Source organism: Oncorhynchus mykiss, chromosome 11, assembly GCF_057628025.1.
Source record: "Oncorhynchus mykiss isolate SJ-2025 chromosome 11, ASM5762802v1, whole genome shotgun sequence".
Lineage (NCBI taxonomy): Eukaryota > Metazoa > Chordata > Actinopteri > Salmoniformes > Salmonidae > Oncorhynchus > Oncorhynchus mykiss.
Genome location: NC_143032.1, coordinates 47717099 through 47745084, shown reverse-complemented (window position 1 = coordinate 47745084; position 27986 = coordinate 47717099). Strand labels below are relative to the sequence as shown.

The 27986-nt window shown below is 41.6% G+C and overlaps 1 protein-coding gene across 2 annotated transcripts in view; it reads right to left on the bottom strand.

Annotated features, from left to right (window-relative positions):
- Positions 1 to 27986, bottom strand: part of LOC110535739 (mediator of RNA polymerase II transcription subunit 27) — a 100361-nt gene that overhangs the window by 53249 nt on the left and 19126 nt on the right. The window contains exons 1-2 of one of the 2 annotated variants that reach the window (XM_090190226.1): positions 11962 to 12359; positions 5686 to 5816 (exon numbers count right to left, since the gene is read on the bottom strand). In XM_090190226.1, coding sequence (XP_090046352.1) covers positions 5686 to 5816; positions 11962 to 12144 — 314 coding nt within the window. In that variant the 5' untranslated portion in view covers positions 12145 to 12359. Of the gene's footprint in view, positions 1 to 5685; positions 5817 to 11961; positions 12360 to 27986 lie in introns of those variants that run through there. The other variant, XM_021620957.3, reaches the window with a different exon arrangement.

Sequence of the window (27986 nt, the reverse complement as noted above, 5' to 3'; positions counted from 1 at the left end):
GGCCTAGGGGTAGGTTTATGACAGTCAAATACCTCTTCCCCCCTTTTTCCTCTCTCTATCCTACTGATGTTACATTTGCTGGGAACACCAGAAGGTGGGGGGAAATGAACTATATTCTGGTAATCCGTCCAATTGAACATATGCGGTGGTACTTAATGAATATGATGTCAGTTCGGTTGTCATTTGAGACATTCTCATCAATGATAAGATGACAAACTCTACAGTGGAAAGTCTACACATCAGAGTTATCGGATTCACATGGAATTGTTGTTCAATTTAAATGTTTGAATATGAAATTATTCGTGGTAGCTACAGTCTTGTCCCATCGCTGCAACTCCCATACGGACTCGGGAGAGGCGAAGGTCGAGAGCCGTGCGTCCTCTTGATACAATGCCTGCTTAACCCGGAAGCCAGCCGCACCAATGTGTCGGAGGAAACACAGTACACCTCGCGACCGTGTCAGCATGCATGTGCCCGGCCCGCACGATGGGACAAGGACATCCCGGCCGGCCAAACCCTCCCCTAATCCGGACGACGTTGGACCAAATGTGCGCCGCTCCATGGGTCACCCGGTCGTGGCCGGCTACGACAGAGCCTGGATTTGAACCAGGATCTCTAGTGGCACAGCTAGCACTGCGTTGTAGTACCTTAGACTACTGAGCCAAAAAGATAACTTTCTAAATCAACTTCGACAAGCTTACCCAAAAGCAGCAAAAAGTAAGCCTGGTTTACATTTAACAGCCAATATAATGACAGACGAGAGGAGGAAAAACGAGCCAGTTTTAGAATGTTGTGTTATGGAACGAACAACTGACTGAAGATGGGATGGCCCGGCATTAAAAAAGATGACAAGTGCAGTTGAGTCATTTTCCACAATAAAATTGATTCTTTACAACGTGATAAAACGTTCCCCATTCAACCCAACGTCTGCAGCAGAACATGCAGTTAGAAGCGGAGGAGAAGAGAGAATGGGGGACTTTTTTCCCCCTTTCTATTAAAACCTATTATAATGGTGACCGTGGTCATACGCCTGACAAATAACCGGAAATTCCATGACGGTCACAGCCCTACCATTTGGAAGTTATCACCCCAGTTACAACGGGGTGTTACATTCAGAGACCAATGTGAAAATGGCTTCTACATGTGTTTGGGAAATGTTCCACCTCCTATGTTAATATGTGAGTGGGGCCTGTGAGTTTGTGTGATGCTTGTGACAGGGCCATACCTAAGAGAGAAGTGCAGTAGGGATGGCCCCTAATCAGGCCGCCAATTTCCCAGCGGCATCAACGCCCCCCCCTTCTGTGGCTGTAATGCCCCCTAAAAAAAAAAGCAATGCCTTGCGGCCAAAGTGGCCAGTGTGCCCTTGGGCTGAATATAATAATTATAATTCACTTCTCCCAGTTGCCATTCCGTGTGCTCCGATGCAGCTCTCACTCACACGGCTCTCTCAGATAGAGTATTGAAATTCTTATTAGCCAATGCCAGTCACGTGATTGGGTCGTTCTCACAGGCAACGCAGCTCCAAAGTATAAGTGAAGACCGGACACATCGGGGATGCAACAGCGCGCGTCCTTCTTATTGAATTCCGAGGCACACACTGAACTGTCCACATTTACTTTTCCTCAGCCAACAAGATGAGTAACAAACAGTAAAATCACTAGCGTATGCCAATCTACTATCTCCCATAGTACAACAGTTGACCTATTCTATTGGTCAGCTTGTCGTTCTGTGTGAGAAATAAATATTCCTAACAGACTCTGGGACAGTTGTGGTCCGATAGATCCCACATTCATACAATCACTGCACATATATATATATTTTAAAAACAATGACGCTGATGCAACAAAATCAGGACGTTTAGCTTAAAATGCTGATAAACTATTATTTATTCACATTATAAGCGCAGCAATGCGCACACGGCAGTAGGCTATACACGCAAATGTTACAAAATGCAATTAGCGAGAAAACATTATCGTTTGTAAAAGCGCACTGCCAATGTGAGCAGTTTCATGGGACACAGAGGAAAATATCCTTTAGAAATGTAGAAAGAGGGAAGATCTAAAGATGCAACAACTAGCATGGGTTGTTAATATGACTGAGATTGTATCTTTGGCTGCTGGACAACGAAAGAAAGTTGATTTGAAAACTAATACAACATGAGAGAAATACTTTTTCAATGGCATTTGAGGAAGTGATTAGAAAATAACTCAACATTCCTATGGTCAGGAATTTGGCTAGGCTACTTTGAAACAAGGTAAGACATGCCTCCTAAAATAAAAAACATCCAGGTTTTAAACAATTATGTTTATGGTTAAATGGTTTTAAAATGATGACTGCCCCTGCTTAAATTGCAATGTGGGTGATGTTGCGGTACACAACAAGCACTGTCATTTCTCTCTTATCGGAACAAACAGTGCCTCAAGTATGTTGACACAATCAAGCATTTAGGCGTTAATATTAATTATACTACATTATATTTATCAAACATGACTGGCATTTAGCCTATATACAGCATATGTAATTAAAAGACTCATTAAACTTTGGCTATATTTTCCGGTGCCTCTCATGTGAGCATCGGTGTGGACATGAGATGCTGTAGCCAATACGCATAGTCTATCACCTACACTTTGACATGTAGGCAAATTATTCATACATTTACATACACATACGTTTTTAAAATACATTTAATTGGTTATTTTTGTTTAATGGCCTTGGTGCCCTAGCAGATGGCCTTGGCTCTCTGGCAGATTGGGCACCTCTTGAAGGCCAAATGGCCTTGTCCCTAAAATCACAAATTCCAGGCTTGCTCCTAATAGATCTGCTTAGCCTCTCTGTTGATGGGAATGGGCAGGCCCAAGCTGACAACGCCACTTTGAATCGATGCTCCAAGGACAAAGGCCTGTGTCCCCGGAGTGACGAACTGATCGCCGTTGGCCAACAGACGACACACCCAGCATGAGTCACTCCAAAGTGACCTTGCACCGCACAAAGTTTCCTGGTGACTTTCCAGAAGCACAGGCAATATCCCCATATTATTATAGTGGTACCCTCCCAAAGCAAGAAATAATTGTATATCAGTTAGTCAGATTAGCTATCAAACTTAGTGGTTAGTGCCACTTTAATCATCAATTTGTCTGGTCTTTGCTTTTAACAATAGAGAGCACAACTGCTCTAATTTGGTCACTGCATCTCTGGATAAACAGAGCAGCAGCTCAAAGAGATGCATGATTAACCTAAATGTGTTAGCCACTTAGGACAGTATTAATCCAGATATGGGGGCTAGCTGTCTAAGGGAGGTTGGTTTATGCATGACAAGAGTCAGTCAAAACGTGCCAGTTTAGCTGATTACATTCAGCATGACTCCATATAGAGCAGGGGTAGTCAACTTTTTCTTGCCCTGGGTGAAGCTGGTTGAGAGAATGCCAAGAGTGTGCAAAACTGTTATCGAGGCAAAGAGTGGCTACTTTGAAGAATCTAAAATATATTTTGATTTGTTTTAACACTTTTTGGTCACTACATGATTCCATGTGTATTATTTCATTGTTTTGATGTCTTCACTATTATTCGACAATGTAGAAAATAGTAAAAATAAAGAAAAACCCTTGAATGAGTAGGTGTGTCCAAACTTTTCACTGCAACTGCATGTCCAAGTCAAGAAAGCTTACCAGCAGCACTTGCCGCACTGGTAGTTTAGTCGCGGGTCAGATACTCCAGTGAGAGTAAGCGGCTCCAATGATTGTAATTTGTGTGATATTAGGAGTTGAGAAATCAAATTGACATCATTAGAAAGGTATTCTCCTCTTTCCTACTGTAGGTATGCAATTCCCCCTAAATGTATTCGGTTGTTGTTAGCGATATTCCTAATTGATAGTGTTCTGACCATTAACTGTTTCGGCAAATTCAGACTAATAGAATATTGCCACTTCACTTAAGATCCGCAGAGCTACGCATCCCATGGCTTAGGCGGTCCCCCCGCAAAACACATGAACAACCAGACATTGATTGATTGGAGACAGCTTGTGTCAGTTACAGAACATTTCCTAGGATTTTCTACCAGCAGAAAACCCAAGTGGATCACGCTGGAAATAACTGAAAAAACACAGTGCCTCAAAAAGTGTCCAAAAACTCCTGACCCTTTCCATACTGTATGCATCTGTTGATGCCAAAGCCACATCACCATCAATGTCTTAGCATGATGCCTGCTAGTTAGCAGTCCGATGTCTTCTATTATCTGTTAATCTCTTCAGCATCCAGTCTTAGATCACGACTCCTGCATAACAAACCTATTACGTGTCGAGTGTCGGACTAATAGGCTATCAGATTGTATAACCTGGTATCTCCATACCTATACCAAGATCGTTTTCAAGGCTGACAAAGCAGATTCGACTTGAACAATCAAATATGCCAATCTCTAATAGCCTGCCATTGATCTACTCTCCAACAGAAATGTGTCTACTCAGGACTTGACTACTTGGTAGCTAAAGTGTCTGCATAAACCCAATATCATATCATCTATATTCATTTACGACCACAACATTTTTGTTATACCATAACTACACTGTGCACTTTCTGGGGCATTTCTGTACATATAGAAGAACGCAGGACGAAAACAGCTGGCAATGCAGGAGGGTGGATGCAAAAAAAACTTAAAAGCCACCTCGCATGAAGGTTGTGCTGCATAATTCATGCGCTGGGTGCTCCTTTTAGAAACGGCAAATTCATCAGGACAATGACGTTTGACAGAGGAGCCGCTGGTTGGCTTCACCTTGCTCCGCTCTTCACCTCGCTCTCTTCCTGTGCTGTACAGAGCCATTAGAGTTCCCCAAAGCCCAGAGTCACCCCTCCTGCACAACGCAGGAAACCGACCAGTGAGAAGCTGCTCCGGGAAGATTTACAGTGACAGCCGTGCCTTCCCTGTTCTCCACTATTGATATTTCCTTTTACATCCAGAGTGCAGAAACTTTACTGAGCGACACCGGCCCTACATCCCATGCCGAAAACTTCTAAAATGCCAGATGGGAAATATGGGGGAAAATGTCACCCAAACCCAGTGATCTGACATTTTGTGAGGATCTTTCTTTATTGACAAGGGGTGTGAGGGTGAACAGAACAGTGCACCAGGTGCTTTTTCCACACATTCTACAAACCTCATCTACCCGAAGGACTTTAAATTATATAAAAGTCGCACAATAACTTGCACTGTAAAATAACATTATGAAAAGAGTAGCCCATGTCTTTCAAAAGGCACACTGACAAACATTTGTAAAAAAAGGTGGGACATTTCTAAGACCAGGGTATAATGCCACACTGATGCCACACTATCCATAAGAGCCCAACACACAATGTATTTCAGATTGTGTAGCAGCTATGCCAGCTAGGGACCACGCTGTTCTCTTTCCTTCACCCACTGTTTCATCATCCATTGGGGATATCATCCCTCAGTCCATCCATCCAGACTTTCTGCATGCCCTTCCCCCCACTCTCATGTCAAAGCAAGAGGTCTACGGCCCAAGAAAACAAAATAAGACAATGCACCACTTTATTACCATTATCTGATCCCTCGGGACTATGACAACAATAAACTGGAAAAAAAAAAAAATTGGAGTGAGATCATTCATCTTTCAGTCACTTCTTTCCCAACTATCAGGGAAATGTGTGAGCAGGATGAAGAGGAGCTGTACTCACTGTGGTGGCAGCACCAGGGTACTGGGCTGGACTTTGGGTCTTCTCTTGGCTGATGCCCCCATTTGGTTAGCTGAGCGCTTGAGTGACTGCTGGTTGAGAAGACTGGACGCCAAGCCAGCGTGGTATTGTAACTAAATGGGGAGAGAAAAGAACCAACAAAAAACATGCCATGTGTTAGTACAATAACTAGGCCTAAAAGGAAACATTAGGCATTAGTGAAGACAGTCTCTCATTGGCTGGAATCAAGCCCACAACTCTGTGGTGTTGCAAGACCCATGCTCTGACTCACAGATCCAATTGGAACCACGTGGTAGGCTGTGTGTCTACCGTGTGCAGCCTATTAGTGGTGAGAAGGACAGGCCATTTCAGACGACACTATCGCTATTACAGGGTGAAGATCATCCTGCGCAGCCAGGCAGCTCTAAACCACATCACATCAAGCATACATGGAGAAAATCCAACAGCTGACCTAGTCTGGGTCTGTTTTCGTCACTAAACCTTGAGACACTTAAAACACAGCTCCAAGGCCAACTATGTGACAGTAATGTGACAGGCGTCAGATGAAAGTTAATGAAGGTAGAAATCTGACCTTGAGTTAACCGAAACGTGACAACTTGAAAGCTGCACTACCAGTAACACCATGTATTATAATGTGTCCTCTGTTCTAGCCTCGAGCAGCCCACACAAAATCGTAAAATTCACAAGAAAACATTATTGGCAACAGAGTAGAGAAAAATAAGAAAAAATAAAAGTCATCATCAAGTTTAATTGAGACATTGTAGCCGACTGTTTTCCCAAAGCTAAATCGCAAGCCTGACAACACTCTGCTCACTTAAAAGGAGAAATATTTGGTTTTGTAGCCCAACTATATCCTCCGCTCCTGCCCACTCTGCCTCCCCCTCTCCTCCTGTCGTTAGTTTGGGAGCGATGCATGGCAAGTAAAGCAGCTCTCACTTTGATGTGGAAGCGGCAGAAGCCTGTCGGCAGCTCTGCTCCCCGTCTGATGAAACGTCGTGAAAGAGACGGAAGCTATGCAGAAGACACAGGTGTTTCAATCAGCGTCAGTCATACAGCCCAATGACTGGTATCAAATGTGACAGAAAATCCTAAAGGGACCAGAAATCCCTCTATTTGAAATTCAAAATATAAAAACTCAAAAAGTAGATGTAACATCTGGATTTATAAAACTGCTGTTATACAAGCCTGATAAACACTACTAATTTGGTAAGAATTTAGTATAATGTATTACCATCTATAATATAAAAAGTTTGAAAATAGCAGATTTGATAAAACCATACTTATGCCTATGACAAGTTTTAATACCAGTATACTGCATCATATGCAGTATACTGGTATTGCCATAAAGTGTTACCACAAAAGGAGAGTAAGAAACCAAATCAACAACTAGAGGACAACCTAGGACCATTCCCTAGGCTCTCCCCAGACTGCAGTGCAAACCGGTGGCAGGTCTCATCTGGACTGATTCCGCCAGTCATCCAGTACTTCACTTCTTTGGGGATTCTTCATAGCGCTCATGCACAGACAGAGCACTTAAATTGGGGCTCACATAATCCCGCAGCTCATTAATTGCTATTAAAATATTCCTCCTCTTGAAATAATTAGTCAAGATGTGCGGCTACAGAGCGCCGTTCACTAGGCGAGAGGCAGACTACACAGTGCTCCCCTAGCTAAATTTGGCTGACCAAAGCAGCTGTGCTAACAGGGATTTATTTTAATTGACCAAGCCTACTCTTCGTGGCTAATGAGGCTAGTTTGTAAGGCCTAGATCGTGAAGCAGCCCAGTGCTGCTGGACTGGTGCCCAGGGAAGCCCAACCTGAATGCTAAACACACCGGATAGAAATAAATAAACAAAACAACAAAGCTGCAGAGAAGATAGTGTTGCTTTAGGCCATATGTCCGATGTAGCTGAGTGCTTCCCCTACGTGCATTTAGCAGCACAAACCTACTCATTCAAGGGTTTTTCTTTATTTGTACTACTTTCTACATTATAGAATAATAGTGAAGACATCAAAACTATGAAATAACACACATGGAATCATGTAGTGACCAAAAAAGTGTTAAAACAAATCAAAATATATTTTAGATTGTTCAAAGTAGCCACTCTTTGCCTTGATGACAGTTTTGCACACACTTGGCATTCTCTCAACCAGCTTCACCTGGAATGCTTTTCCATCAGTCTCGAAGGAGTTCCCACATATGCTGAGCACTTGTTGGCGGCATTTCCTTCACTCTGCGGTCCAACTCACCCCAAACCATCTCAATTGGGTGGAGGTCGGGTGATTGTGGAGGCCAGGTCATCTGATGCAGCACTTATCACTCTCCTTCTTGGTCAAATAGCCCTTACACAGCCTGGCGGTGTGTTGCATCACTGAAAAACAAATGATAGTGGGACTAAGTGCAAACCAGTTGGGATGGCGTATTGCTGCAGAATGCTGTGTTAGACATGTTGGTTAAGTGTACCTTGAATTTTAAATAAATCACAGCCAGTGTCACCAGCAAAGCACCCCCACATCAACTCCTCCATGCTACATGGTGGGAACCACAAATGCGGAGATTATCCGCTCGCCTACTCTGCGTCACATAAAGGCATGGCAGATGTTCACCGGTCTTATGTCCATTGCTCATGTTTCTTGGCACAAGCAAGTCTCTTCTTCTGATTGGTGTCCTTTAGTAGTGGTGTCTTTGCAGCAATTATACCATGAATGCCTTATTCACAAAGTCTCCTCTGAACAGTTGATGTTGAGATGTATCTGTTACTTGAACCCTGTGAAGCATTTAATTTGGGCTGCAATTTCTGAGGCTGGAAACTCTAATGAACTTATCCTCTGCAGCAGAGGTAACTCTGGGTTTTCCTTTCCTGTGGCGGTTGTCATGAGTGCCAGTTTCATCATAGTGCTTGATGGTATTTGCGACTGCACTTGAAGAAATGTCAAAGTCCTTGAAATTTTCCGGATTGACAGACCATCATGTCTTAAAGTAATGATGGACTGTCGTTTCTCATTGCTTATTCATTCTATTCTGGCTCTAACCAGAATAGAAAGAGGCAGCTTCATTAACTGGCAGCTTCATTAAATAGTACCCGCAAAACACCAGTCTCAACGTCAACAGTGAAGAGGCGACTTCAGGATGCTGGCCTTCTAGGCAGAGTTTCTCTGTCCAATGTCTGTGTTTGTTTGCCCATCTTCATCTTTTATTGGCCAGTTTGAGATATGGCTTTTGCTTTGCAACTCTGCCAAGAAGGCCAGCATCCCGGAGTCGCCTCTTCACTGATGACGTTGAGACTGGTGTTATAGTTCATAAGGAATTCAGTCAATTGAAATACATTAATTAGGCCCTAATCTATTGATTTCACATCACTGGGAATACAGATATGCATTTGTTGGTCACAGATAGCTCTAAAAGAAAGGTAGGGGCGTGGATCAGAAAACCAGTCACTACCTGGTGGGACCACCATTTGCCTCATGCAGTGCAACATTTCCTTTGTACAGAGTTTATCAGGCTGTTGATTGTGGTATGTGGAATGTTGTCCCACTCCCCCTGAATGGCTGCGCAAAGTTTCTGGACATTGGCGGGAACTGGAACACGCTGTCACACACGTCGATCGAGAGCATGCTCAAACATGCTCAATGGGTGACGTATCTGGTGTGTATGCAAGCCATGGAAGAATTGGGACATTTGCAGCTTCCAGGAATTGTTTACAGATCCTTGTGACATGAGGCCGTGCATTATCATGCTGAAACATGAGGTGATGAAAGGCATGACAATGGGCCTCAGGATCTCGTCACGGTATCTCTGTGCATTCAAATTGCAATTGTGTTTATTGTCCGTAGCTTATGCCTGCCCATACAATAACCCCATCACGGGCCAATCTGTTCACAACGTTGACATCAGCAAGCCGCTCGCCCACACAATGCCATTCACACTGTCTGCCATCTGCCCGGTACAGTTGAAACTGGGATTAATTTGTGAAGAGCACACTTGGTCATTGAAAGTGAGCATTTACCCACCGACGTCGGATTACGACGCCAAACTGCAGTCAGGTCAAGACCCTGGTGAGGACAACGAGCACACAGATGGTTTCCGACAGTTTGTGAAAACCCACAGTTTCATCAGCTGTCTGGGTGGCGCAGGTGAAGAAGCAGGATGTGGACGTCCTGGGTTGGTGTGGTTGCATGTGGTCGTGTGCCCAGTTGGATGTACCGCCAAATTCTTGTGCACCTGCATAATGATCATGCTGTTTAATCAGCTTCTTGATATGCCACACCTGTCAAGTCGATGGATTATCTTGGCAAAGGAGAAATGCTCACTAACAGGGATGTAAACAAATTTATGCACAACATTTCAACAAAATAAGCTTTTTGTGAGTATGGACATTTTCTGAGACCTTTTATTTCACCTGATGAAAAATGGGACCAATACTTGACATGTTGCATCTATATTTTACAACTGTAAAATGCTTTAAAACTGTAACATGTTCAATCTGCCCCATAGCTAAATGTGTACAACTGCAAGAAATTCGTTTTAAAACAGCAAACGTTTGTCTCTGTGGCCAAGAGGGCCTCTAGAAACTACCCAAACCCCCCTCGGCAGCAACATACTGTAAGGCCTACGCAATATTCAATACTACTGGCTCTGATCCCACTTCACAATATTGTTTGGGAATTCTTTCACAGAGGCACAGAAGAAAATACTGAATAAAACTGTGAGCATCTTCAAAAGGGGGCAAAAAAACATGTATTTTTCTAACTGTTTGACAGCCTCTCTTCCCTTTTTTCAGTGAAGTTACATAACAATCCCAAAAGCCTCACATGGAAGAGAGTGGGAACAGCAGGGGGGGCGTGTGAACACAACCTGGCATTATTCCCATTCAGCTCTTACACCAGCTATAGTCTCCTGCTTCCCATTCCATTCAATAAGAGCCAGCTGTTTCCGTGCCTGTCCAGGTCCCCTACCTCCACGACTCCCTCCAACTCCTCCCCACCGAGCATAATGGGACTGGACAGCCAAAGATTTTTAACTATAGAACTAATGGGAGCATCAAAGTAAGTCTGGGGAAACACTTTCATTCACATTTTAGATTGGAACAAATGTTGATCATGTCAAAACACAAAAAGCAGGGAATTAGAGGGGCTCGGGCTGGGGTGATATGGACAAAATAAAATGTATTTTATCATTTTGGAGGTACGGCGGTATTTGATGGTATTTTATGTTTTGGAATAATATAAGTTCTTCATGTTTTATGAGTAGCACATGACCATAGTATGGCAACAAATGAATTCTAAGTGGATATAAATCGGAATTCTCTCTTCTGATTGTTTTGCACAACACAACTGACAGTGAAGTAGTCCAATTTGAATAACTTTTATTTGATTTAGCACGGTCTCAAAATACCTTTAGACGGTATCCACCATAAAATATCTCCCAGCTCTAAGAGGGTTAATTCTGAAGACGGATCATTTATGTTGATTGTAAAAAACAGATGTTACATGCAGCTAATCTGAAAATAGTTGACTTGAGTTTAACTTTGGACTGACAAAAACAGACAATGATAAATAGCTCATCCAATCTCATACATCTTCATGCGTCTCTTTGAAGTCGTAGCCTAGATGCCAGATTAAAGGCCCGATGAAAAACCTCCACCTCTACGATGAGGTTTTCTCACTGTAGTGGTTTTTATACAACTCACTATTGCTTCTGGATTTTGCCATTCACTTCTTCATCACTGGACAGTGATGATACAGTATGAATACAGTCAGATAAATCGAGCAGGCTTTGTGTCTTTCATAAGACTGACATTGGAAATGTCCTTGGTTGGTAGCTTCCAAGAGGCGGCGACAAGGGAGCAGTGAAGGAAGAGGAAATGCAGAAGACAACATGCACCGAGAGAGAGTTGTAGACAGGCAGTTGTACTGCTGTCATAGGTTTAATTCATCTTTAAATATCAGCCACAGAGTTTCAGGTTGAAGGCTTTTTTTCTGGGACGTATTTCTCATAAATCAGGGTAATCTGAAACTGCAAATAAGATCGGTCATATTCCTCCCAGGAAACTAATTTGGGTTTAAACAAGTTTCTACTGGCTGTGATTGAACAAGGAGACGCAGCGGTGTGACAGTGCAGCCGCGTTTTAATAAGAGCCTAACTGCCAATGACCGCTGCCAGAATGGCTGTGAACACATTTTCCTTTATTATTATTTTTTTTTTTAAATCATCAAAATGTTTTACTCATAAAAACTGAAATGGAGATTCGTACTTACAGCATAGAGGAATTTTAACAAAGGTAGCACTTGGTTCTCAGAAACGACAGGGCCATGCAAATTGGTGAGGCAACAGGCACTGGCAAATGCAACAGGTACTGGCAAATGCAATTGACAAAGTGTGCTGTGAAAGATATATATAGAAATATTCTTTCTAAAAGAAGATCGACTGAAAATCCTCATGTCCACGAGTTCAACGCAACTTGTAGGCTAGTCGTAGGAGTAAAACACATTGAAAATAATAATAAATCCAAGGCGAAAGGGTCTTTCTGAAAACATCAGACATGAGCAGTTACAGATGAATGTGTGGTATTCAGAAAACAAAATATTAGGAATCTGTTATCAAAAGGTCCCCTGCTGTCCTGAACTTTTTTAATAAGGAATTAGCAGGCGAAAGCAAACACAGGCGACTTGTTCTCTAAGCTTTATAGTCCCTTGTCTGAGAACTAATAAGGGATCCAAGCCAGCAAAGTTCGAACATCAAACATCTTTTCTCTGAGCAGCATATTTTCAAAAGGTCGCTGCTTTTTAAAAGTTGATTCTCCCTCCCCCTCGCAGTCCAGATCTTTCAGACTGACCAGCCTATTAGTTGGGCCTTTTGCAGCAATCTTGCAGATATGTGCTCCATCATTACCGGCAGGGCAGAGCCGTGGTATGTGGAGGCGAGCTTTCTGCTCTCTGGTCCTAACATGGGTAGGGGGCTGAGCCCCGCCATTTGTCTGACTTGACAGCCTTGTTCAACAGATGATTAAGACTTACAACCTGCTGATGGAATATTGGGATTGTGCAGAGAACAAAACAATCAGACTAGTTCACAGAGAAAGATACTGGCATTAGTAATGACATTAGGAGAGAAATATGCTGTACACAAGGCAAGTTATTACACAAGGTTTTTTACCATCAGCAAGTGAGGTTGTTAAAAAAGGCACACTATTACTGCATTCTAGCATTGCATTCTAATGCATAAAACGATATGCTGAATTGAATTTCAATGCAGCAGTACAAGATGTGCAAGATGCAAGATGTGAACCTTTTCACTAATTGAATTAAATGCAAGTGAATGGCGTAAAGTCTAGAGAGTGATTTTTTGAGATTGATAACATCAATGTGTAATTTGCTATCGGACCAATTTACAGAAAGGTAGGACTAAGAGGTCAGACACACCGAGAAATATGTCTGCCAGTAGGTACTTAGCACTGTAGGAGGCCATTCCTTCTCTTGCTACTACAAAAGATGTACCTGCTGCGTACCGACCTGGTGCAGATTAACCTTTCTACTTGTAGAATCACAATGCTTGGCAATGGCCAACAACTTGACTTTAAAACAATCAGAGAGCAGGGGGACCTGGAAAATAAAAAGGAGAAAAAGAGCACTTTTTCCCTTTTAATCACAATTGTTCTAACTAAAACAATTAAGCTCCATAACATTATTGTCACGTCCTGACCTTAGTTCCTCTTTAATGTCTCTATTTTGGTTTGGTCAGGGCGTGAGATGGGGTGGGCATTCTGTTTTGTTCTGTGTGTTGTATTTCTATGTGTTTGGCCTGGTATGGTTCCCAATCAGAGGCAGCTGTCAATCGTTGTCTCTGATTGAGAACCATACTTAGGTAGCCTGTTCCCACCTGTGTTTGTGGGTAGTTGCATTCTGTTTTTCACCTTACAGACCTGACAGTTTTGTGTCGTTCACGCTCGTTGTTTTGTTATTCAGTGTTTAGTTTATTTAATTAAATTTACTATGAACACTTACCACGCTGCGTGTTGGTCCAATGATTCCTATTCCTCATCATCAGACGAAGAGGAGAGCCGTTACAAATTTAGCTCGCTAAATTAACAAGGCAGTCACACACACACTTCATATGAAACGAATGGAGTGGTAAGTGCAGCACAATGCACAAAACACTAAATGCATTTACAAGCTATTTATCTAGCAAGATGAAGAAATAATGTAAATCACTCTCAATTATCCCATCCTGCCAAAGCCAGTTCTCTTGCTAGCTAAAGTTTGGATCAACATTTGCCAGTAGCACAAAATAGCTAGCTAGCTCCTCCATTGACTATCGGCAGCTAGCAGGCAGCTGCTACATAAAAAAATATATCCATTGTGATTTAATTATAATGTTGCTAGCTACGCTAGTTATCACATAAGCTGTATCACATCCGGCCATGATTGGGAGTCCCAAAGGGAGGCGCACAATTGGCCCAGCATCGTCTGGGTTTGGCAGGGGTAGGCCATCATTGTAAATAATAATAATTTGTTCTTAATTAACTTTGTTCTTAACTGACTTGCCTTGTTAAATAAAGGTTTTTAAAAAAATGTTTATCTAGTTGTGGCCATCTGGCTAGTATTAACAAGGGCTTACCACATTCTAGCTAGCTAGCTAGCAGCAACATTAGCACAGCATACTAGCTAGTTAGCTAACATTAGCCATCTACAGCAGGCACAAGCTAAACAAGCTACTGCCACCTTGTGGTCTGAAGTATTGCGATTGTTGGATCAGTGGTGGATATGTGCTATGTGAACAACAAAAGGTTAACTGCCGACACTCTGGGCAGAGGTGCTAAGTACCTCTCAGCAGTCAGTATCCTTGGTGTGTCTGAGCCCTAATTGTGGCTCCTTAATCTCTGAACTCATTAGCTGTATGGGTTTTTGCTTTTTAAGTGGGGAACGTAGGACTGCCGCTGGCAATGTGACCTTGTGGAGGCAAACAGGGCTGGGAGGGTTGAGGGGAAATGTAGCACTGCAGTCTGCAGGATACAGCTTAGCACTCACTATACATCAGTAGCCTAGCCACATTATGGATTTCAGCTATTTCAAACTCAGGATGAACAATAATAGTAATTTTACTCTTTCAACGGCAACCGGTTGAGGTAGTCTTGGGTAACAGTTTTTTTTGTGCACAAATGAACACGTACGAAGAGCGCAACAGAGATTAAAAATGTAAAGAAATGTGATTGGGGTATTTAGACTTAAGTAAGTTTGGGCAATATTACGACAGCATCGTCGGTTGACAATGATTGACAGCCATCGTCAATGGCGATGACATCGTCGATGGTGACTGCATCGTAATGTGACAGACGATTGTAACGGCTTTCCTCTTCTGAGGAGGAGTAGCAAGGATCGGACCAATACGCAGTGTGGTAAGTGTTAATCTTAGTTTTTTAATAAGAATAATGAACACTGAACAAAACAAACGACCACGTGAAAAAACTAAACCGAAACAGTTCCGTGTGGAACAAAACACTGACACGGAAAATAATCACCCACAACTCAAAAGTGAAACCAGGCTACTTAAGCATGGTTCTCAATCAGGGACAACGATATACAGCTGCCTCTGATTGAGAACCATACCAGACCAAACACAGAAATCCCAAATCATAGAAAAAGGAACATAGACAACCCACCCAACTCACGTCCTGACCATACTAAACAAAGACATAACCAAAAAACTAAGGTCAGAACGTGACAACGATGGTTTAGCACAGTGGGCTTCAACCTTTTCTAGCATGAGAGCTATTTTTTTATTAAACATATTGCGAGATACACATTTTTTTCTAGCTTTCAAATAGGAACATCTTTCACTTTTCCGCTACAAAGCTTCCCTATGGCCTCAGTGTACAAGAGAAAGTAGTGCAATATGTCAATGTTTCGACTCTGTCAATCACCACATTCTTATCGGCAGACTCAACAGCCTTGGTTTCTCAAATGACTGCCTCGTCTGGTTCAACAACTACTTCCCAGAGAGAGTTCAGTGTGTCAAATCGGAGGGCCTGTTGTCTGGACCTCTGGCAGTATGTCTCTATGGGGGTGCCACAGGGTTCAATTCTCAGGCCGACTCTCTTCTCTGTATACATCAATGTCACTCTTGCTGCTGGTGACTCTCTGATCCACCTCTACGCAGACGACACCATTCTGTATACTTCTGGCCCTTCTTTGGACACTGTGCTAACTAACCTCCAGACGAGCTTCAATGCCACACAACACTCCTTCCGTGGTCTCCAACTGCTCTTAAATGCAAGTAAAACGAAATGCTTCAACCGATCGCTGCCCGCACCTGCCCGCCCATTCAGCATCATTACCCATTCAGCATCACTACTGAACGGTTCTGACTTAGAATATGTGGACAATTACAAATACCTAGGTGTCTGGTTAGACTGTAAACTCTCCTTCCAGACTCACATTAAGCATCTCCAATCCAAAATTAAATCTAGAATCGTCTTCTTATCTCGCAACAAGACATCCTTCACTCATGCTGCCAAACATACCCTCGTAAAAATGACTATCCTACTGACTTCGGCGATATCATTTACAAAATAGCCTGCAACACTACTCAACAAATTGGATGCAGTCTATCACAGTGCCATCCGTTTTGTCACCAAAGCCCCATATACTAGCCACCGCTGCGACCTGTATGCTCTCGTTGGCTGGCCCTCACTTCATATTCGTCGCCAAACCCACTGGCTCCAGGTCATCTACAAGTCGTTGCTAGGTAAAGCCCCGCCTTATCTCAGCTCACTAGTCACCATAGCAGCACCCACCCGTAGCACGTGCTCCAGCAGGTATATTTGACTGGTCACCCCCAAAGCCTATTCCTCCTTTGGCCGCCTTTCCTTCCAGGTCTCTGCTGCCAATGACTGGAACAAATTGCAAAAATCACTGAAGCTGGATACTTATATTTCCCTCACTAACTTCAAGCACCATCTGTCAGAGCAGCTCACAAATCCCTGCACATAACCTATCTGTAAAAAGCCCATCCATCTACCTCATCCCGATATTGTTTTTATTTTTTTGCTCCTTTACACACCAGTATATCTACACACACATATATATATATATATATATATATATATATATATATATATATATATATATATATATATATATATATATATTTTTGTAATAATGACAATACTGTAATAATGACAATACTGAATGAACAATGAAAACTTTTTTTTATTTTTTACCTTTATATAATTCATGAATAAAATCTATTTAGTCTCAAATAAATAATTAAACATGTTCAATTTCGTTTAAATAATACAAAAACACAGTGTTGGAGAAGAAAGTAAAAGTGCAATATGTGCCATGTAAAAAAGCTAACTTTTAAGTTCCTTGCTTAGAACATATGAAAGCTGGTGGTTTAATATTCCCAGTTTTTCAATATTCCCAGTTAAGAAGCCTACCACCGCTCAGTCAGACTGCTCTATCAAATCATAGACTTAATTATATTATAATAAACACAGAAATATGAGCCTTAGATCATTAATATGATCAAATCCGGAAACTATCATTTCGAAAACAAAACGTTTATTCTTTCAGTGAAATATTCCGTATTTTATCTAACGGGTGGCATCCTTAAGTCTAAATATTGCTGTTACATTGCACAACCTTCAATGTCATGTCATAATTATGCACAATTCTGTCAAATTAATTACGGTCCTTGTTAGGAAGAACGAGCCAGGCGGCCCAAACTGTTGCATATACCCTGACTCTGCTTTCACTGTAAGCAAGTTCCCTAGTTAAAATAAATTAATGTTAGCAGGCAATGTTAACTAAATATGCAGGTTTTAAAAAATATACTTCTGTGTACTGATTTTAAGAAAGGCACTGGTGTTTATGGTTAGGTACATTCATGCAACGATTGTGCTTTTTTCGTGAATGAGCTTTTGTTAAATCATCACCCGTTTGGCGAAGTTGAAGTAGGCTGTGATTCGATGATAAATTAACAGGTACCGCATTGATTATATGCAATGCAGGACAAGCTAGTTAGCCTAGTAATATCATCAATCATGTGTAGTTAACTAGTGATCACGTGAAGATCGGTTTTTATAAGATAAGTTTAATGCTAGCTAGCAACTTACCTTGGCTCCTTGCAGCCCCAAGGTCCTTTTGACTCTTTCATCAGTTGCATTCGATTTTGCGCTATAGCCAAACTGTCGTTTTAGCCGAGTTTTTAATTTATTGTAATATTTTTTTTTATATATATAAAATCATTTTGGGGGTGGCTTATAGGGGCAATAGCATGGTATATCACAATGTTTTATGTGTACATAATCACGATAGGAAAAAGGTTGACATTGCCCCAACCCTAGTCTTAAGTTTGTTTTCTGTAAATGTTGTCTTTAAGTTGGGCTAAGCAATTGGCTCATTAAAATATGAAAATGACACAATCCTTTCAAGATAAAGAAGTATATAAAAACGTTGCAAACCGTCTTCCTAAAGCTGTTGTACATAATCACCGGGAATTTCATTGTTGGCACTGATGACACAGTTGGTTACCAAAACCAAACAAACATATCAAGAAGTATGGGGGAAAAAAACAAGCATCTATTGAGGAAATTCTGAAAGGGACAACAGATAGCTGGAGAACAAATGTTTTGCCATCTGTCTTTGTCTGATTAATACTGTATGCATAACCATGGGGTTGGACAGATGTTATCAGTGAGATTTTTATCCCATTGGATTCTGATGAAGTGAATTAAGAGTTATCCATTTAAGAAATTCCCCCTCTACCCGAAAGTTACATTTTCCTCAATATTCTCTAGCTACAGTATACACATCTCAACTTGAATGCAAACTATGAGATTTGTGACCTAATCATCTTTTCTAGTTGATACTTTCCTGTATATTTTCCACTTTGGCAATGCTGATGGTGTATCGTTTTCCATATAGGGTGAACCCGAATCTCTCGTGACAGACTTTTCATAAAAATGTTAACACACTTTCTGAATCTGAGAGGTGAAAAGTCTCTGGTGAAGAAGAGCACAGTGTCACTGATTATTTTGACAAATCAAGGTAGTGCTTGAAGTGGAGGGGGGCGGGAATATTAACCAGAATGGTGTAGTGGTTCTGTAGTGGGGAGCGGCTGAATCTGCTGTTTCCGCTAGTTCAGCAGGCAATTATGACTTAGCAGTCAATACTGATGTAGTTAAACCAATATAATTTTTTCCCCTGGCATGTAACCTATGGTCCTGGACACTAAAAAGTCTAAGTCACAAACATTTTGGATTTTTGTATATATTTTTTGTTATGCATCAGTGTAGGAGTGAGCATTTTCACACAGAGACACACTGAGGTCAGAGAAGTTGGCTAATATACAATTCACCTTGCTTAAGCCAAAAAATAACTTAACAAGGCAAAAAGGCTACCAAGTGAGTTACATGGTCATCTTTCATTAGAGCAATTTCTATATATATATATATATATATATATATATATATATATATATATATATATATATATATATATATATATATATATATATATATATATATATATATATATATATATATATATATATATATATATATATTTTTTTTTTTTTATTTTTTTTTTACTTCTGCTAAACTAAAACATAGGCCGCAGGACGAAGTGGACCTTGAGCTTTCTCAAACAGAACACATCTAAGGTTGGGCTATGGTGGTGAGTGACAAGTAGGAGCCGTGGGCTGAACATGTTTCCCTTAAATGAAATGTTTTACTCATTCTTGCATATATCCTGTCTCGAAATATGGTTGTATTTCAAAACCAACCTGTATCATTTAATGAGACTTATTTTTTAATATCCTGGAAAGCAATTCATGTAAAAAGGAAAAAGAACCTGAGAAGAATGGCAATTTCAGAAGCATCATGTACCCTTGTTTATGCCTTTGGTTTACCACTAGCTTGGGTATAGCCTACCATTGGTGCACACATCGCAACTGGGCAAACTTTTGTACTGTGTAGGGTGCAAACTGAGAATAAAGTGGCTCGAATATCTGTATTTGTCTCATGGACATGGTCTGTGCTTCCAGAACCTCTATTTGCGGAACTGGTAATACTTTCATCGATTGTGTTTACATTAACATAGAGACTGCAGGAAAGGGTCAGCGCTGCAGTCTTGGGCCAAGTGCACAGAGAGCGTCGATACTCCTGCACCAGAGCCCCGGCCCTTCTCTCTGGGCACCCTCTGTAGGCGTGGGGGAGACAGAGCTAATCCCCCTCTAACTCTGCTTCACCCCAGGGCTGTGGCCTGGGAGTGTGGGAAAACACAACCAGACTGGAGAGAGGGGGATGTGGGGAAAGAGAGAGAGAAAAAGACACCTCCCTCCCTTCATCAACCACTGTGCATCTCTCGCTCTTTTACACACAACATCTTACTTTATAGACCAAAAGAAACATACAGTCCTGAACATGAGCACTCACTCGTGGCTTTAAAGTGGCAATCCACAGATGAAACAATAACAAAGCATTCTCCCTGCCATTGTTTCTTTAAAAAGCTGGGGGATGGGGCTGGGGAAATGTAACCACTCAAATTGATAGACAGAACGGTGGATGCAAGGATTGACCATTAGGGACGTAATAATTCACAGATAAACATTTTAAATCGGGGAACGATGCCTAAGATAGAAGAACCGATCCAAATGTAGCGGGCATTGGTCTGAAAATCAATTCAAATGTTACGAATCGACAGTTCACAAACATGTTTTGCTCATATTACAATGTTTCTAGCTTCCGAAAATACCTAATCTTTTGTGACAATCGATGCATCCTCTCCTTCAGCGTCGATCTGCATGCAACGGTGTCGACAGTCATTGATCTTCAAGTCATTTTGCGTGCTGAAAAACCCCTAGGAAATCTTAGTAGCCTAGTCAAACCACGCGCTGTGCCCAGCTTTGCGTGCTGACTAACACGATGTAGGTGGCCCCGTTCTTGATCTTGCACATCTGCATGGCACCTTCAGCAGGCAAATACTAAAATGGCTTGCGTGATATTAGGCTTCATTAGTTGAGTGACAACCTATGTCATTTGCTGTCTATGCACTGTTGAGAGAAACAACTCACCGGCTGAATGGGGTTTACAATAGATTTGATTTGGATTGTTCAGGTTCCCCATCAGCAATAGTTTTGCTAGTTTTGCTTTTAACAATTAGTGTATATGGTCATTGGTAGATATGGGTCTTTCTATACACTAGGGTACCAGTGAGAATTTCCTACACTGGACAACTTGCTACATCTGTTGATAAATCTTTGATAATAATCAGCCAATTTGTATCATGTAATCGCATTAAGATACAACAAAATTCAAAAATGTATTTAAAACCTGTTTAACCCTTGGTTGGGGTCTTAATTGATTTGTCCAAAGTTATGACAAAAAACATTACTTTTTCCATGTATGGCAGTTGTCATTATATCATATATTAAGCATTAATCAGTTAAATAAGACATTGACCTTGAATCCTGTATGAATCATGGATCTAGCTGTTGGACAGTTTTTTGTATAGAGATGAGGACTGTCCCCGACTAAAGAAATCTTTGTCGACCAAAAGTAAGCGTTCCCTTTGACTAATCCATTGGTCGAAATGTTTAAACGTGTATTTTTCTCTATATAGATGTACCCGATGTGTTTTAATGAAAATCAACTACAGTATATATATATATATATATACACAGTGCCTTGCGAAAGTATTTGGCCCCTTTAAACTTTGCGACCTTTTGCCACATTTCAGGCTTCAAACATAAAGATATAAAACTGTATTTTTTTGTGAAGAATCAACAACAAGTGGGACACAATCATGAAGTGGAACGACATTTATTGGATATTTCAAACTTTTTTAACAAATCAAAAACTGAAAAATTGGGCGTGCAAAATTATTCAGCCCCTTTACTTTCAGTGCAGCAAACTCTCTCCAGAAGTTCAGTGAGGATCTCTGAAGGATCCAATGTTGACCTAAATGACTAATGATGATAAATACAATCCACCTGTGTGTAATCAAGTCTCCGTATAAATGCACCTGCACTGTGATAGTCTCAGAGGTCCGTCAAAAGCGCAGAGAGCATCATGAAGAACAAGGAACACACCAGGCAGGTCCGAGATACTGTTGTGAAGAAGTTTAAAGCCGGATTTGGATACAAAAATATTTCCCAAGCTTTAAACATCCCAAGGAGCACTGTGCAAGCGATAATATTGAAATGGAAGGAGTATCAGACCACTGCAAATCTACCAAGACCTGGCCGTCCCTCTAAACTTTCAGCTCATACAAGGAGAAGACTGATCAGAGATGCAGCCAAGAGGCCCATGATCACTCTGGATGAACTGCAGAGATCTACAGCTGAGGTGGGAGACTCTGTCCATAGGACAACAATCAGTCGTATATTGCACAAATCTGGCCTTTATGGAAGAGTGGCAAGAAGAAAGCCATTTCTTAAAGATATCCATAAAAAGTGTTGTTTAAAGTTTGCCACAAGCCACCTGGGAGACACACCAAACATGTGGAAGAAGGTTCTCTGGTCAGATGAAACCAAAATTGAACTTTTTGGCAACAATGCAAAACGTTATGTTTGGCGTAAAAGCAACACAGCTGAACACACCATCCCCACTGTCAAACATGGTGGTGGCAGCATCATGGTTTGGGCCTGCTTTTCTTCAGCAGGGACAGGGAAGATGGTTAAAATTGATGGGAAGATGGATGGAGCCAAATACAGGACCATTCTGGAAGAAAACCTGATGGAGTCTGCAAAAGACCTGAGACTGGGACGGAGATTTGTCTTCCAACAAGACAATGATCCAAAACATAAAGCAAAATCTACAATGGAATGGTTCAAAAATAAACATATCCAGGTGTTAGAATGACCAAGTCAAAGTCCAGACCTGAATCCAATCGAGAATCTGTGGAAAGAACTGAAAACTGCTGTTCACAAATGCTCTCCATCCAACCTCACTGAGCTCGAGCTGTTTTGCAAGGAGGAATGGGAAAAAATTTCAGTCTCTCGATGTGCAAAACTGATAGAGACATACCCCAAGCGACTTACAGCTGTAATCGCAGCAAAAGGTGGCGCTACAAAGTATTAACTTAAGGGGGCTGAATAATTTTGCACGCCCAATTTTTCAGTTTTTGATTTGTTAAAAAAGTTTGAAATATCCAATAAATGTCGTTCCACTTCATGATTGTGTCCCACTTGTTGTTGATTCTTCACAAAAAAATACAGTTTTATATCTTTATGTTTGAAGCCTGAAATGTGGCAAAAGGTCGCAAAGTTCAAAGGGGCCGAATACTTTCGCAAGGCACTGTATATATATATACACATTCATACACACACACACACTGAACTTGTCTGATGTTTTGAGCACGCTCTTTGATTAAATAATTAAACCACACAAATGACTCAAGTTGGAGCCAGAGATCAAGAAAAAAAAACTGTTTCCGACCCTCCTCTGTCCGCTGCTGCTGGCCTTAGCAGATTCTGCGGTTACGCTACCGAAGTTGCTGGTAATAGGCTACACCAAGAGTCGGCAACCTTTTCCATTTGGAGTGCTAATTTATCTTACCATTTCTACTGATCTGCGTGCCAGTTATGATTTTCATATGCACATTTTTGTGGAACAGTTTCATTGAAATGTATAATAGTCTTTGTATCTCAAAATAATTGTCATGTGGTTCTAAATTCTAAATCTAAATGATACAAATCGAAAAGTAATTTATATTGCCAACTACGTAAAATTATTCTACATAAAGCCAACACATAAAAACATTGCAGCCTGCAGGTAAAAAATATCCTGATAAAAATAAATAACCTATGAATCACATTGGCTACGCATGGCGGGCCTGCAACGAACTTGAAACATTGTATCAACTATGTCAGCTCGAAGCTCGCACTAGCAAAAGATTTCCTCCTGATGTGACGCTTGGAATTCAGGCCAAAGAGTTCAATCTTGGTTTCATCAGACCAGAGAATCTTGTTTCTCATGGTCAGAGTCCTGTAGGTGCCTTTTGGTCAACTCCAAGTGGCCTGTCATGCGCCTTTTACTGAGTGGCTTCCGTCTGACCAATCTACCATAAAGGCCTGATTGGTGGAGTGCTGCAGAGATGGTTGTCCTTCTGGAAGGTTCTCCCATCTTCACAAAGGAACACTGAAGCTCCGTCAGAGTGACCATCGGGTTCCTGGTCACCTCCCTGAACAAGGCCCTTCACTATCAACTGTGTCAGCGCGAAGCACGCGCTAGCAAACTTGCAACATTGTAAAAAATATTCTGGGCCCTCAGAGTTTCCTGCTCCAGTGAGTTTGTGCAAGGGATAAGACGTAATCAGGTATTTTATGACATTTCCACTGGATCAGAGCATTACATTTTTCCCTTTCATGCAGAGTGGCTATCGAAAGGGAGAGGGCTGGAAATATTTTTTAAATACAACTATTGCCAATCTCAATGGATTCTAAAAACAGACTTTGTTTACTTGTTGTTTGAGATGAAGAAAACATTGCTTTGAGAAGCTCCACAGCTCATTAGTGGTGGTGAGTTAAGACAATCAGAAATACTAAAATCGGACATCCCCAAAAGGGCACATTTATAGGCCAACAATCGCACGCAGGCCAGGTAGCCTAGCAGGCCAGGTAGCCTAGCGGTAGCCTAGCAGGCCAGGTAGCCTAGGCCAACTTCTATATATGTAAGCAGGTGCACATCCTTACTTAACATTGACAGGAGCACTCCAAACAAAATACAATTAATACATTTACAAAACTCGTTAATGGAATGAAATAAACCAAAACTTGTTTTTCTCACAACAAGAACAAACAAACAAGAAATGTGCAAGTAATGGTGGGAGACAGTGCATTCTGGAAAGTATTTGGCTAAGGTGTATGTAAACTTCAGACTTCAACAGTACATACATACATACAGTTGATGTCGGAAGTTTATATACACCTTAGCCAAGTACATTTAAACACAGTTTTTCACAATTTCTGACATTTAATCCTAGTAAAAATTCCCTGTCTTAGGTCAGTTAGGATCACCACTTTATTTTAAATATGTGAAATGTCAGAATAATAGTAGAGAGAATGATTTATTCCAGCTTTTATTTCTTTCATCACATTCCCAGTGGGTCAGAAGTTTACATACACTCAATTAGTATTTGGTAGCATTGCCTTCAAATTGTTTAACTTGAGTCAAACGTTTCAGATAGCCTTCCATCAGCTTCCCACAATTAATTGGGTGAATTTTGGCCCATTCCTCCTGACAGAGCTGGTGTAACTGAATCCGGTATGTTGGCCTTCTTGCTCGCACACGCTTCTTCAGTTCTGCGTACACATTATCTATAGGATTGAGGTCAGGGCTTTGAGATTTCCATTCCAATACCTTCACTTTGTTGTCCTTAAGCCACTTTGCCACAACTTTTGAAGTATGCTTGGGGTCATTGTCCATTTGGAAGACCCATTTTCAACCAAGCTTTAACTTCATGACTGATGTCTTGATGTTGCTTCAATATATCCACGTAATTTTCCATTCTCATTAAGCCATCTATTTTGTGAAGTGCACCATTCCCTCCTGCAGCAAAGCACACCCACAACATGATGCTGCCACCCCCCGTGCTTCACAGTTGGGATGGTGTTCTTTGGCTGCAAGCTTCCCCCTTTTTCCTCCAAACATAACGATGGTCATTACGGCCAAACAGTTCTATTTTTGTTTCATCAGACCAGAGGACATTTCTCCAAAAAGTACGATCTTTGTCCCCATGTCCAGTTGCAAACCGTAGTCTGGCTTTTTTACGGCAGTTTTGGAGCAGTGGCTTCTTCCTTGCTGAGCAGCCTTTCAGGTTATGTCGATATAGGACTCGTTTTACTGTGGATATAGATACTTTTGTACTTATTTCCTCCAGAATCTTCACAAGATCCTTTACTGTTGTTCTGGGACTTATTTTCAATATTCGCAACAAAGTAAGTTCATCTCTAGGAGACAGAATGCGTCTCCTTCCTTAGCGGTATGACGGCAGTGAGGTCCCATGGTGTTTATACTTACGTACTATTATTTGTACAGATGAATGTCGCACCTTCAGGCGTTCGGAAATTGCTCCCAAGGATGAACCAGACTTGTGGTTTCTTTTGATTTTCCCATGCAAAGAGGCACTGAGTTTGAAGGTAGGCCTTGAAATACATCCACGGGTACACCTCCATTTGACTCAAATTATGTCAATTAGCCTATCAGAAGCTTCTATAGCCTTGACATTATTTTCTGGAATTTTCCAAGCTGTTTAAAGGCACAGTCAACTTAGTGTATGGTGTATGTATGTAAACTTTTGACCCACTGGAATTGTGATACAGTTCCTTGTAAGTGAAATAATCTGTCTGTAAACAATTGTTAATTGGCTATGTCATAGCTAATTTGTAAACAATAAATATTAAATAGATTACTAGCTGAAACACAATCTGCAAAAATAACAAAGTTAATATGTGGGTGATGCTGATTTCAGAACCAAAGTGGGGGGACAAAAAAAAAAAAACACAGGCTACATTGCTGCTCACCCCCAATAGTCTGATAGTGGAGGTGGGGTGGTAGATGCCTAGTATCCTTTATGGCTCAGTCTAGCTGCCTACATAGTACATACACCATAGTACACGCACGCACGCACGCACACACGCACACACACACTTCAGAGGCCCAGCTCATGAGCTCAATTAGCAGTGGATTTTAATTTAGAAAATACAATTAACCTATTTATGCAACATATGTTAGTGTATTGAATATAACCGAATCGATTTGTTCTCTAATCAAACCGAAAAACACAGAATTGTTCCTGTATCATATCGGAGCCCATGTATCTAGAAATGTATCGAATCGTGTTGAAAGGGTAGGTGCACATTCCTACTGACCATCCATGCTATCAAAAAAAGAAACGTCCTTTCACTGTCAACTGCATTTATTTTCAGCAAGCTTAACATATGTTCATACAAATACACAACATTCAACAACTGAGACATAAACTGAACAAGTTCCACAGGCATGTGACTAACTGAAATGGAATAATGTGTCCCTGAACAAAATAAAAAGCAACAGTCAGTATCTGGTGTGGCCACCAGCTGCATTAAGTACTGTAGTGCATCTCCTCCTCATGGACTGCACCAGATTTGCCAGTTCTTGCTGTGAGATGTTACCCCACTTTTCAACCAAGGCACCTGCAAGTTCCCGGACATTTCTGGGGGGGAATGGCCCTAGCCCTCACCCTCCGATCCAACAGGTCCCAGATGTGCTCAATGGGATTGAGATCCGGGCTCTTTGCTGGTCATGGCAGAACACTGACATTCCTGTCTTGCAGGAAATCTCGCACAGAATGAGCAGTATGGCTGGTGGCATTGTCATGCTGGAGGGTCATGTCAGGATGAGCCTGTAGGAAGGGTACCACATGAGGGAGGAGGACGTCTTCCCTGTAACGCACAGCCTTGAGATTGCCTGCAATGACAACAAGCTCAGTCCGATTATGCTGTGACATACCGCCTCAGACCATGACGGACAATCCACCTTCAAATAAACCCCGCTCCAGAGTACAGGCCTCGGTGTAATGCTCATTCCTTCGACGATAAACGCAAATCCGACCATAGACCCTGGTGAGACAAATACACGACTCGTCAGTGAAGAGCACTTTTTGCCAGTCATGTCTGGTCCAGCGACAGTGGGTTTGTGCCCATAGGCGACGTTGCTGCTGGTGATGTCTGGTGAGGACCTGCCTTTACAACAGGCCTACAAGCCCTCAGTCCAGCCTCTCTCAGCCTATTGCGGACAGTCTGAACACTGTCCCACAGGTGTGATGTTCGGAAGTACCGATCCTGTGCAGGTGTTGTTACACGTGGTCTGCCACTGCGAGGACGATCAGCTGTCCGTCCTGTCTCCCTGTAGCGTTGTCTTAGGCGTCTCACAGTACGGACATTGCAATGTATTGCCCTTGCCACATCTGCAGTCCTTATGCCTCCTTCCAGCATGCCTAAGGCACGTTCACGCAGATGAGCAGGGACCCTGGGCATCTTTCTTTTGGTGTTTTTTAGAGTCAGTAGAAAGGCCTCTTTAGTGTCCAAAGTTTTCAGAACTGTGACCTTAATTGCCTACCGTCTGTAAGCTGTTAGTGTCTTAATGAACATGCACCTGTGGAACGGTCGTTAATTATGGTTAATTGAACAAGCAAGGGAAACAGTGTTTAAACCCTTTACAATGAAGATCTGTGAAGTTATTTGGATTTTTACGAATTATCTTTGAAAGACAGGGTTGTTTCTTTTTTTTGCTGAGTTT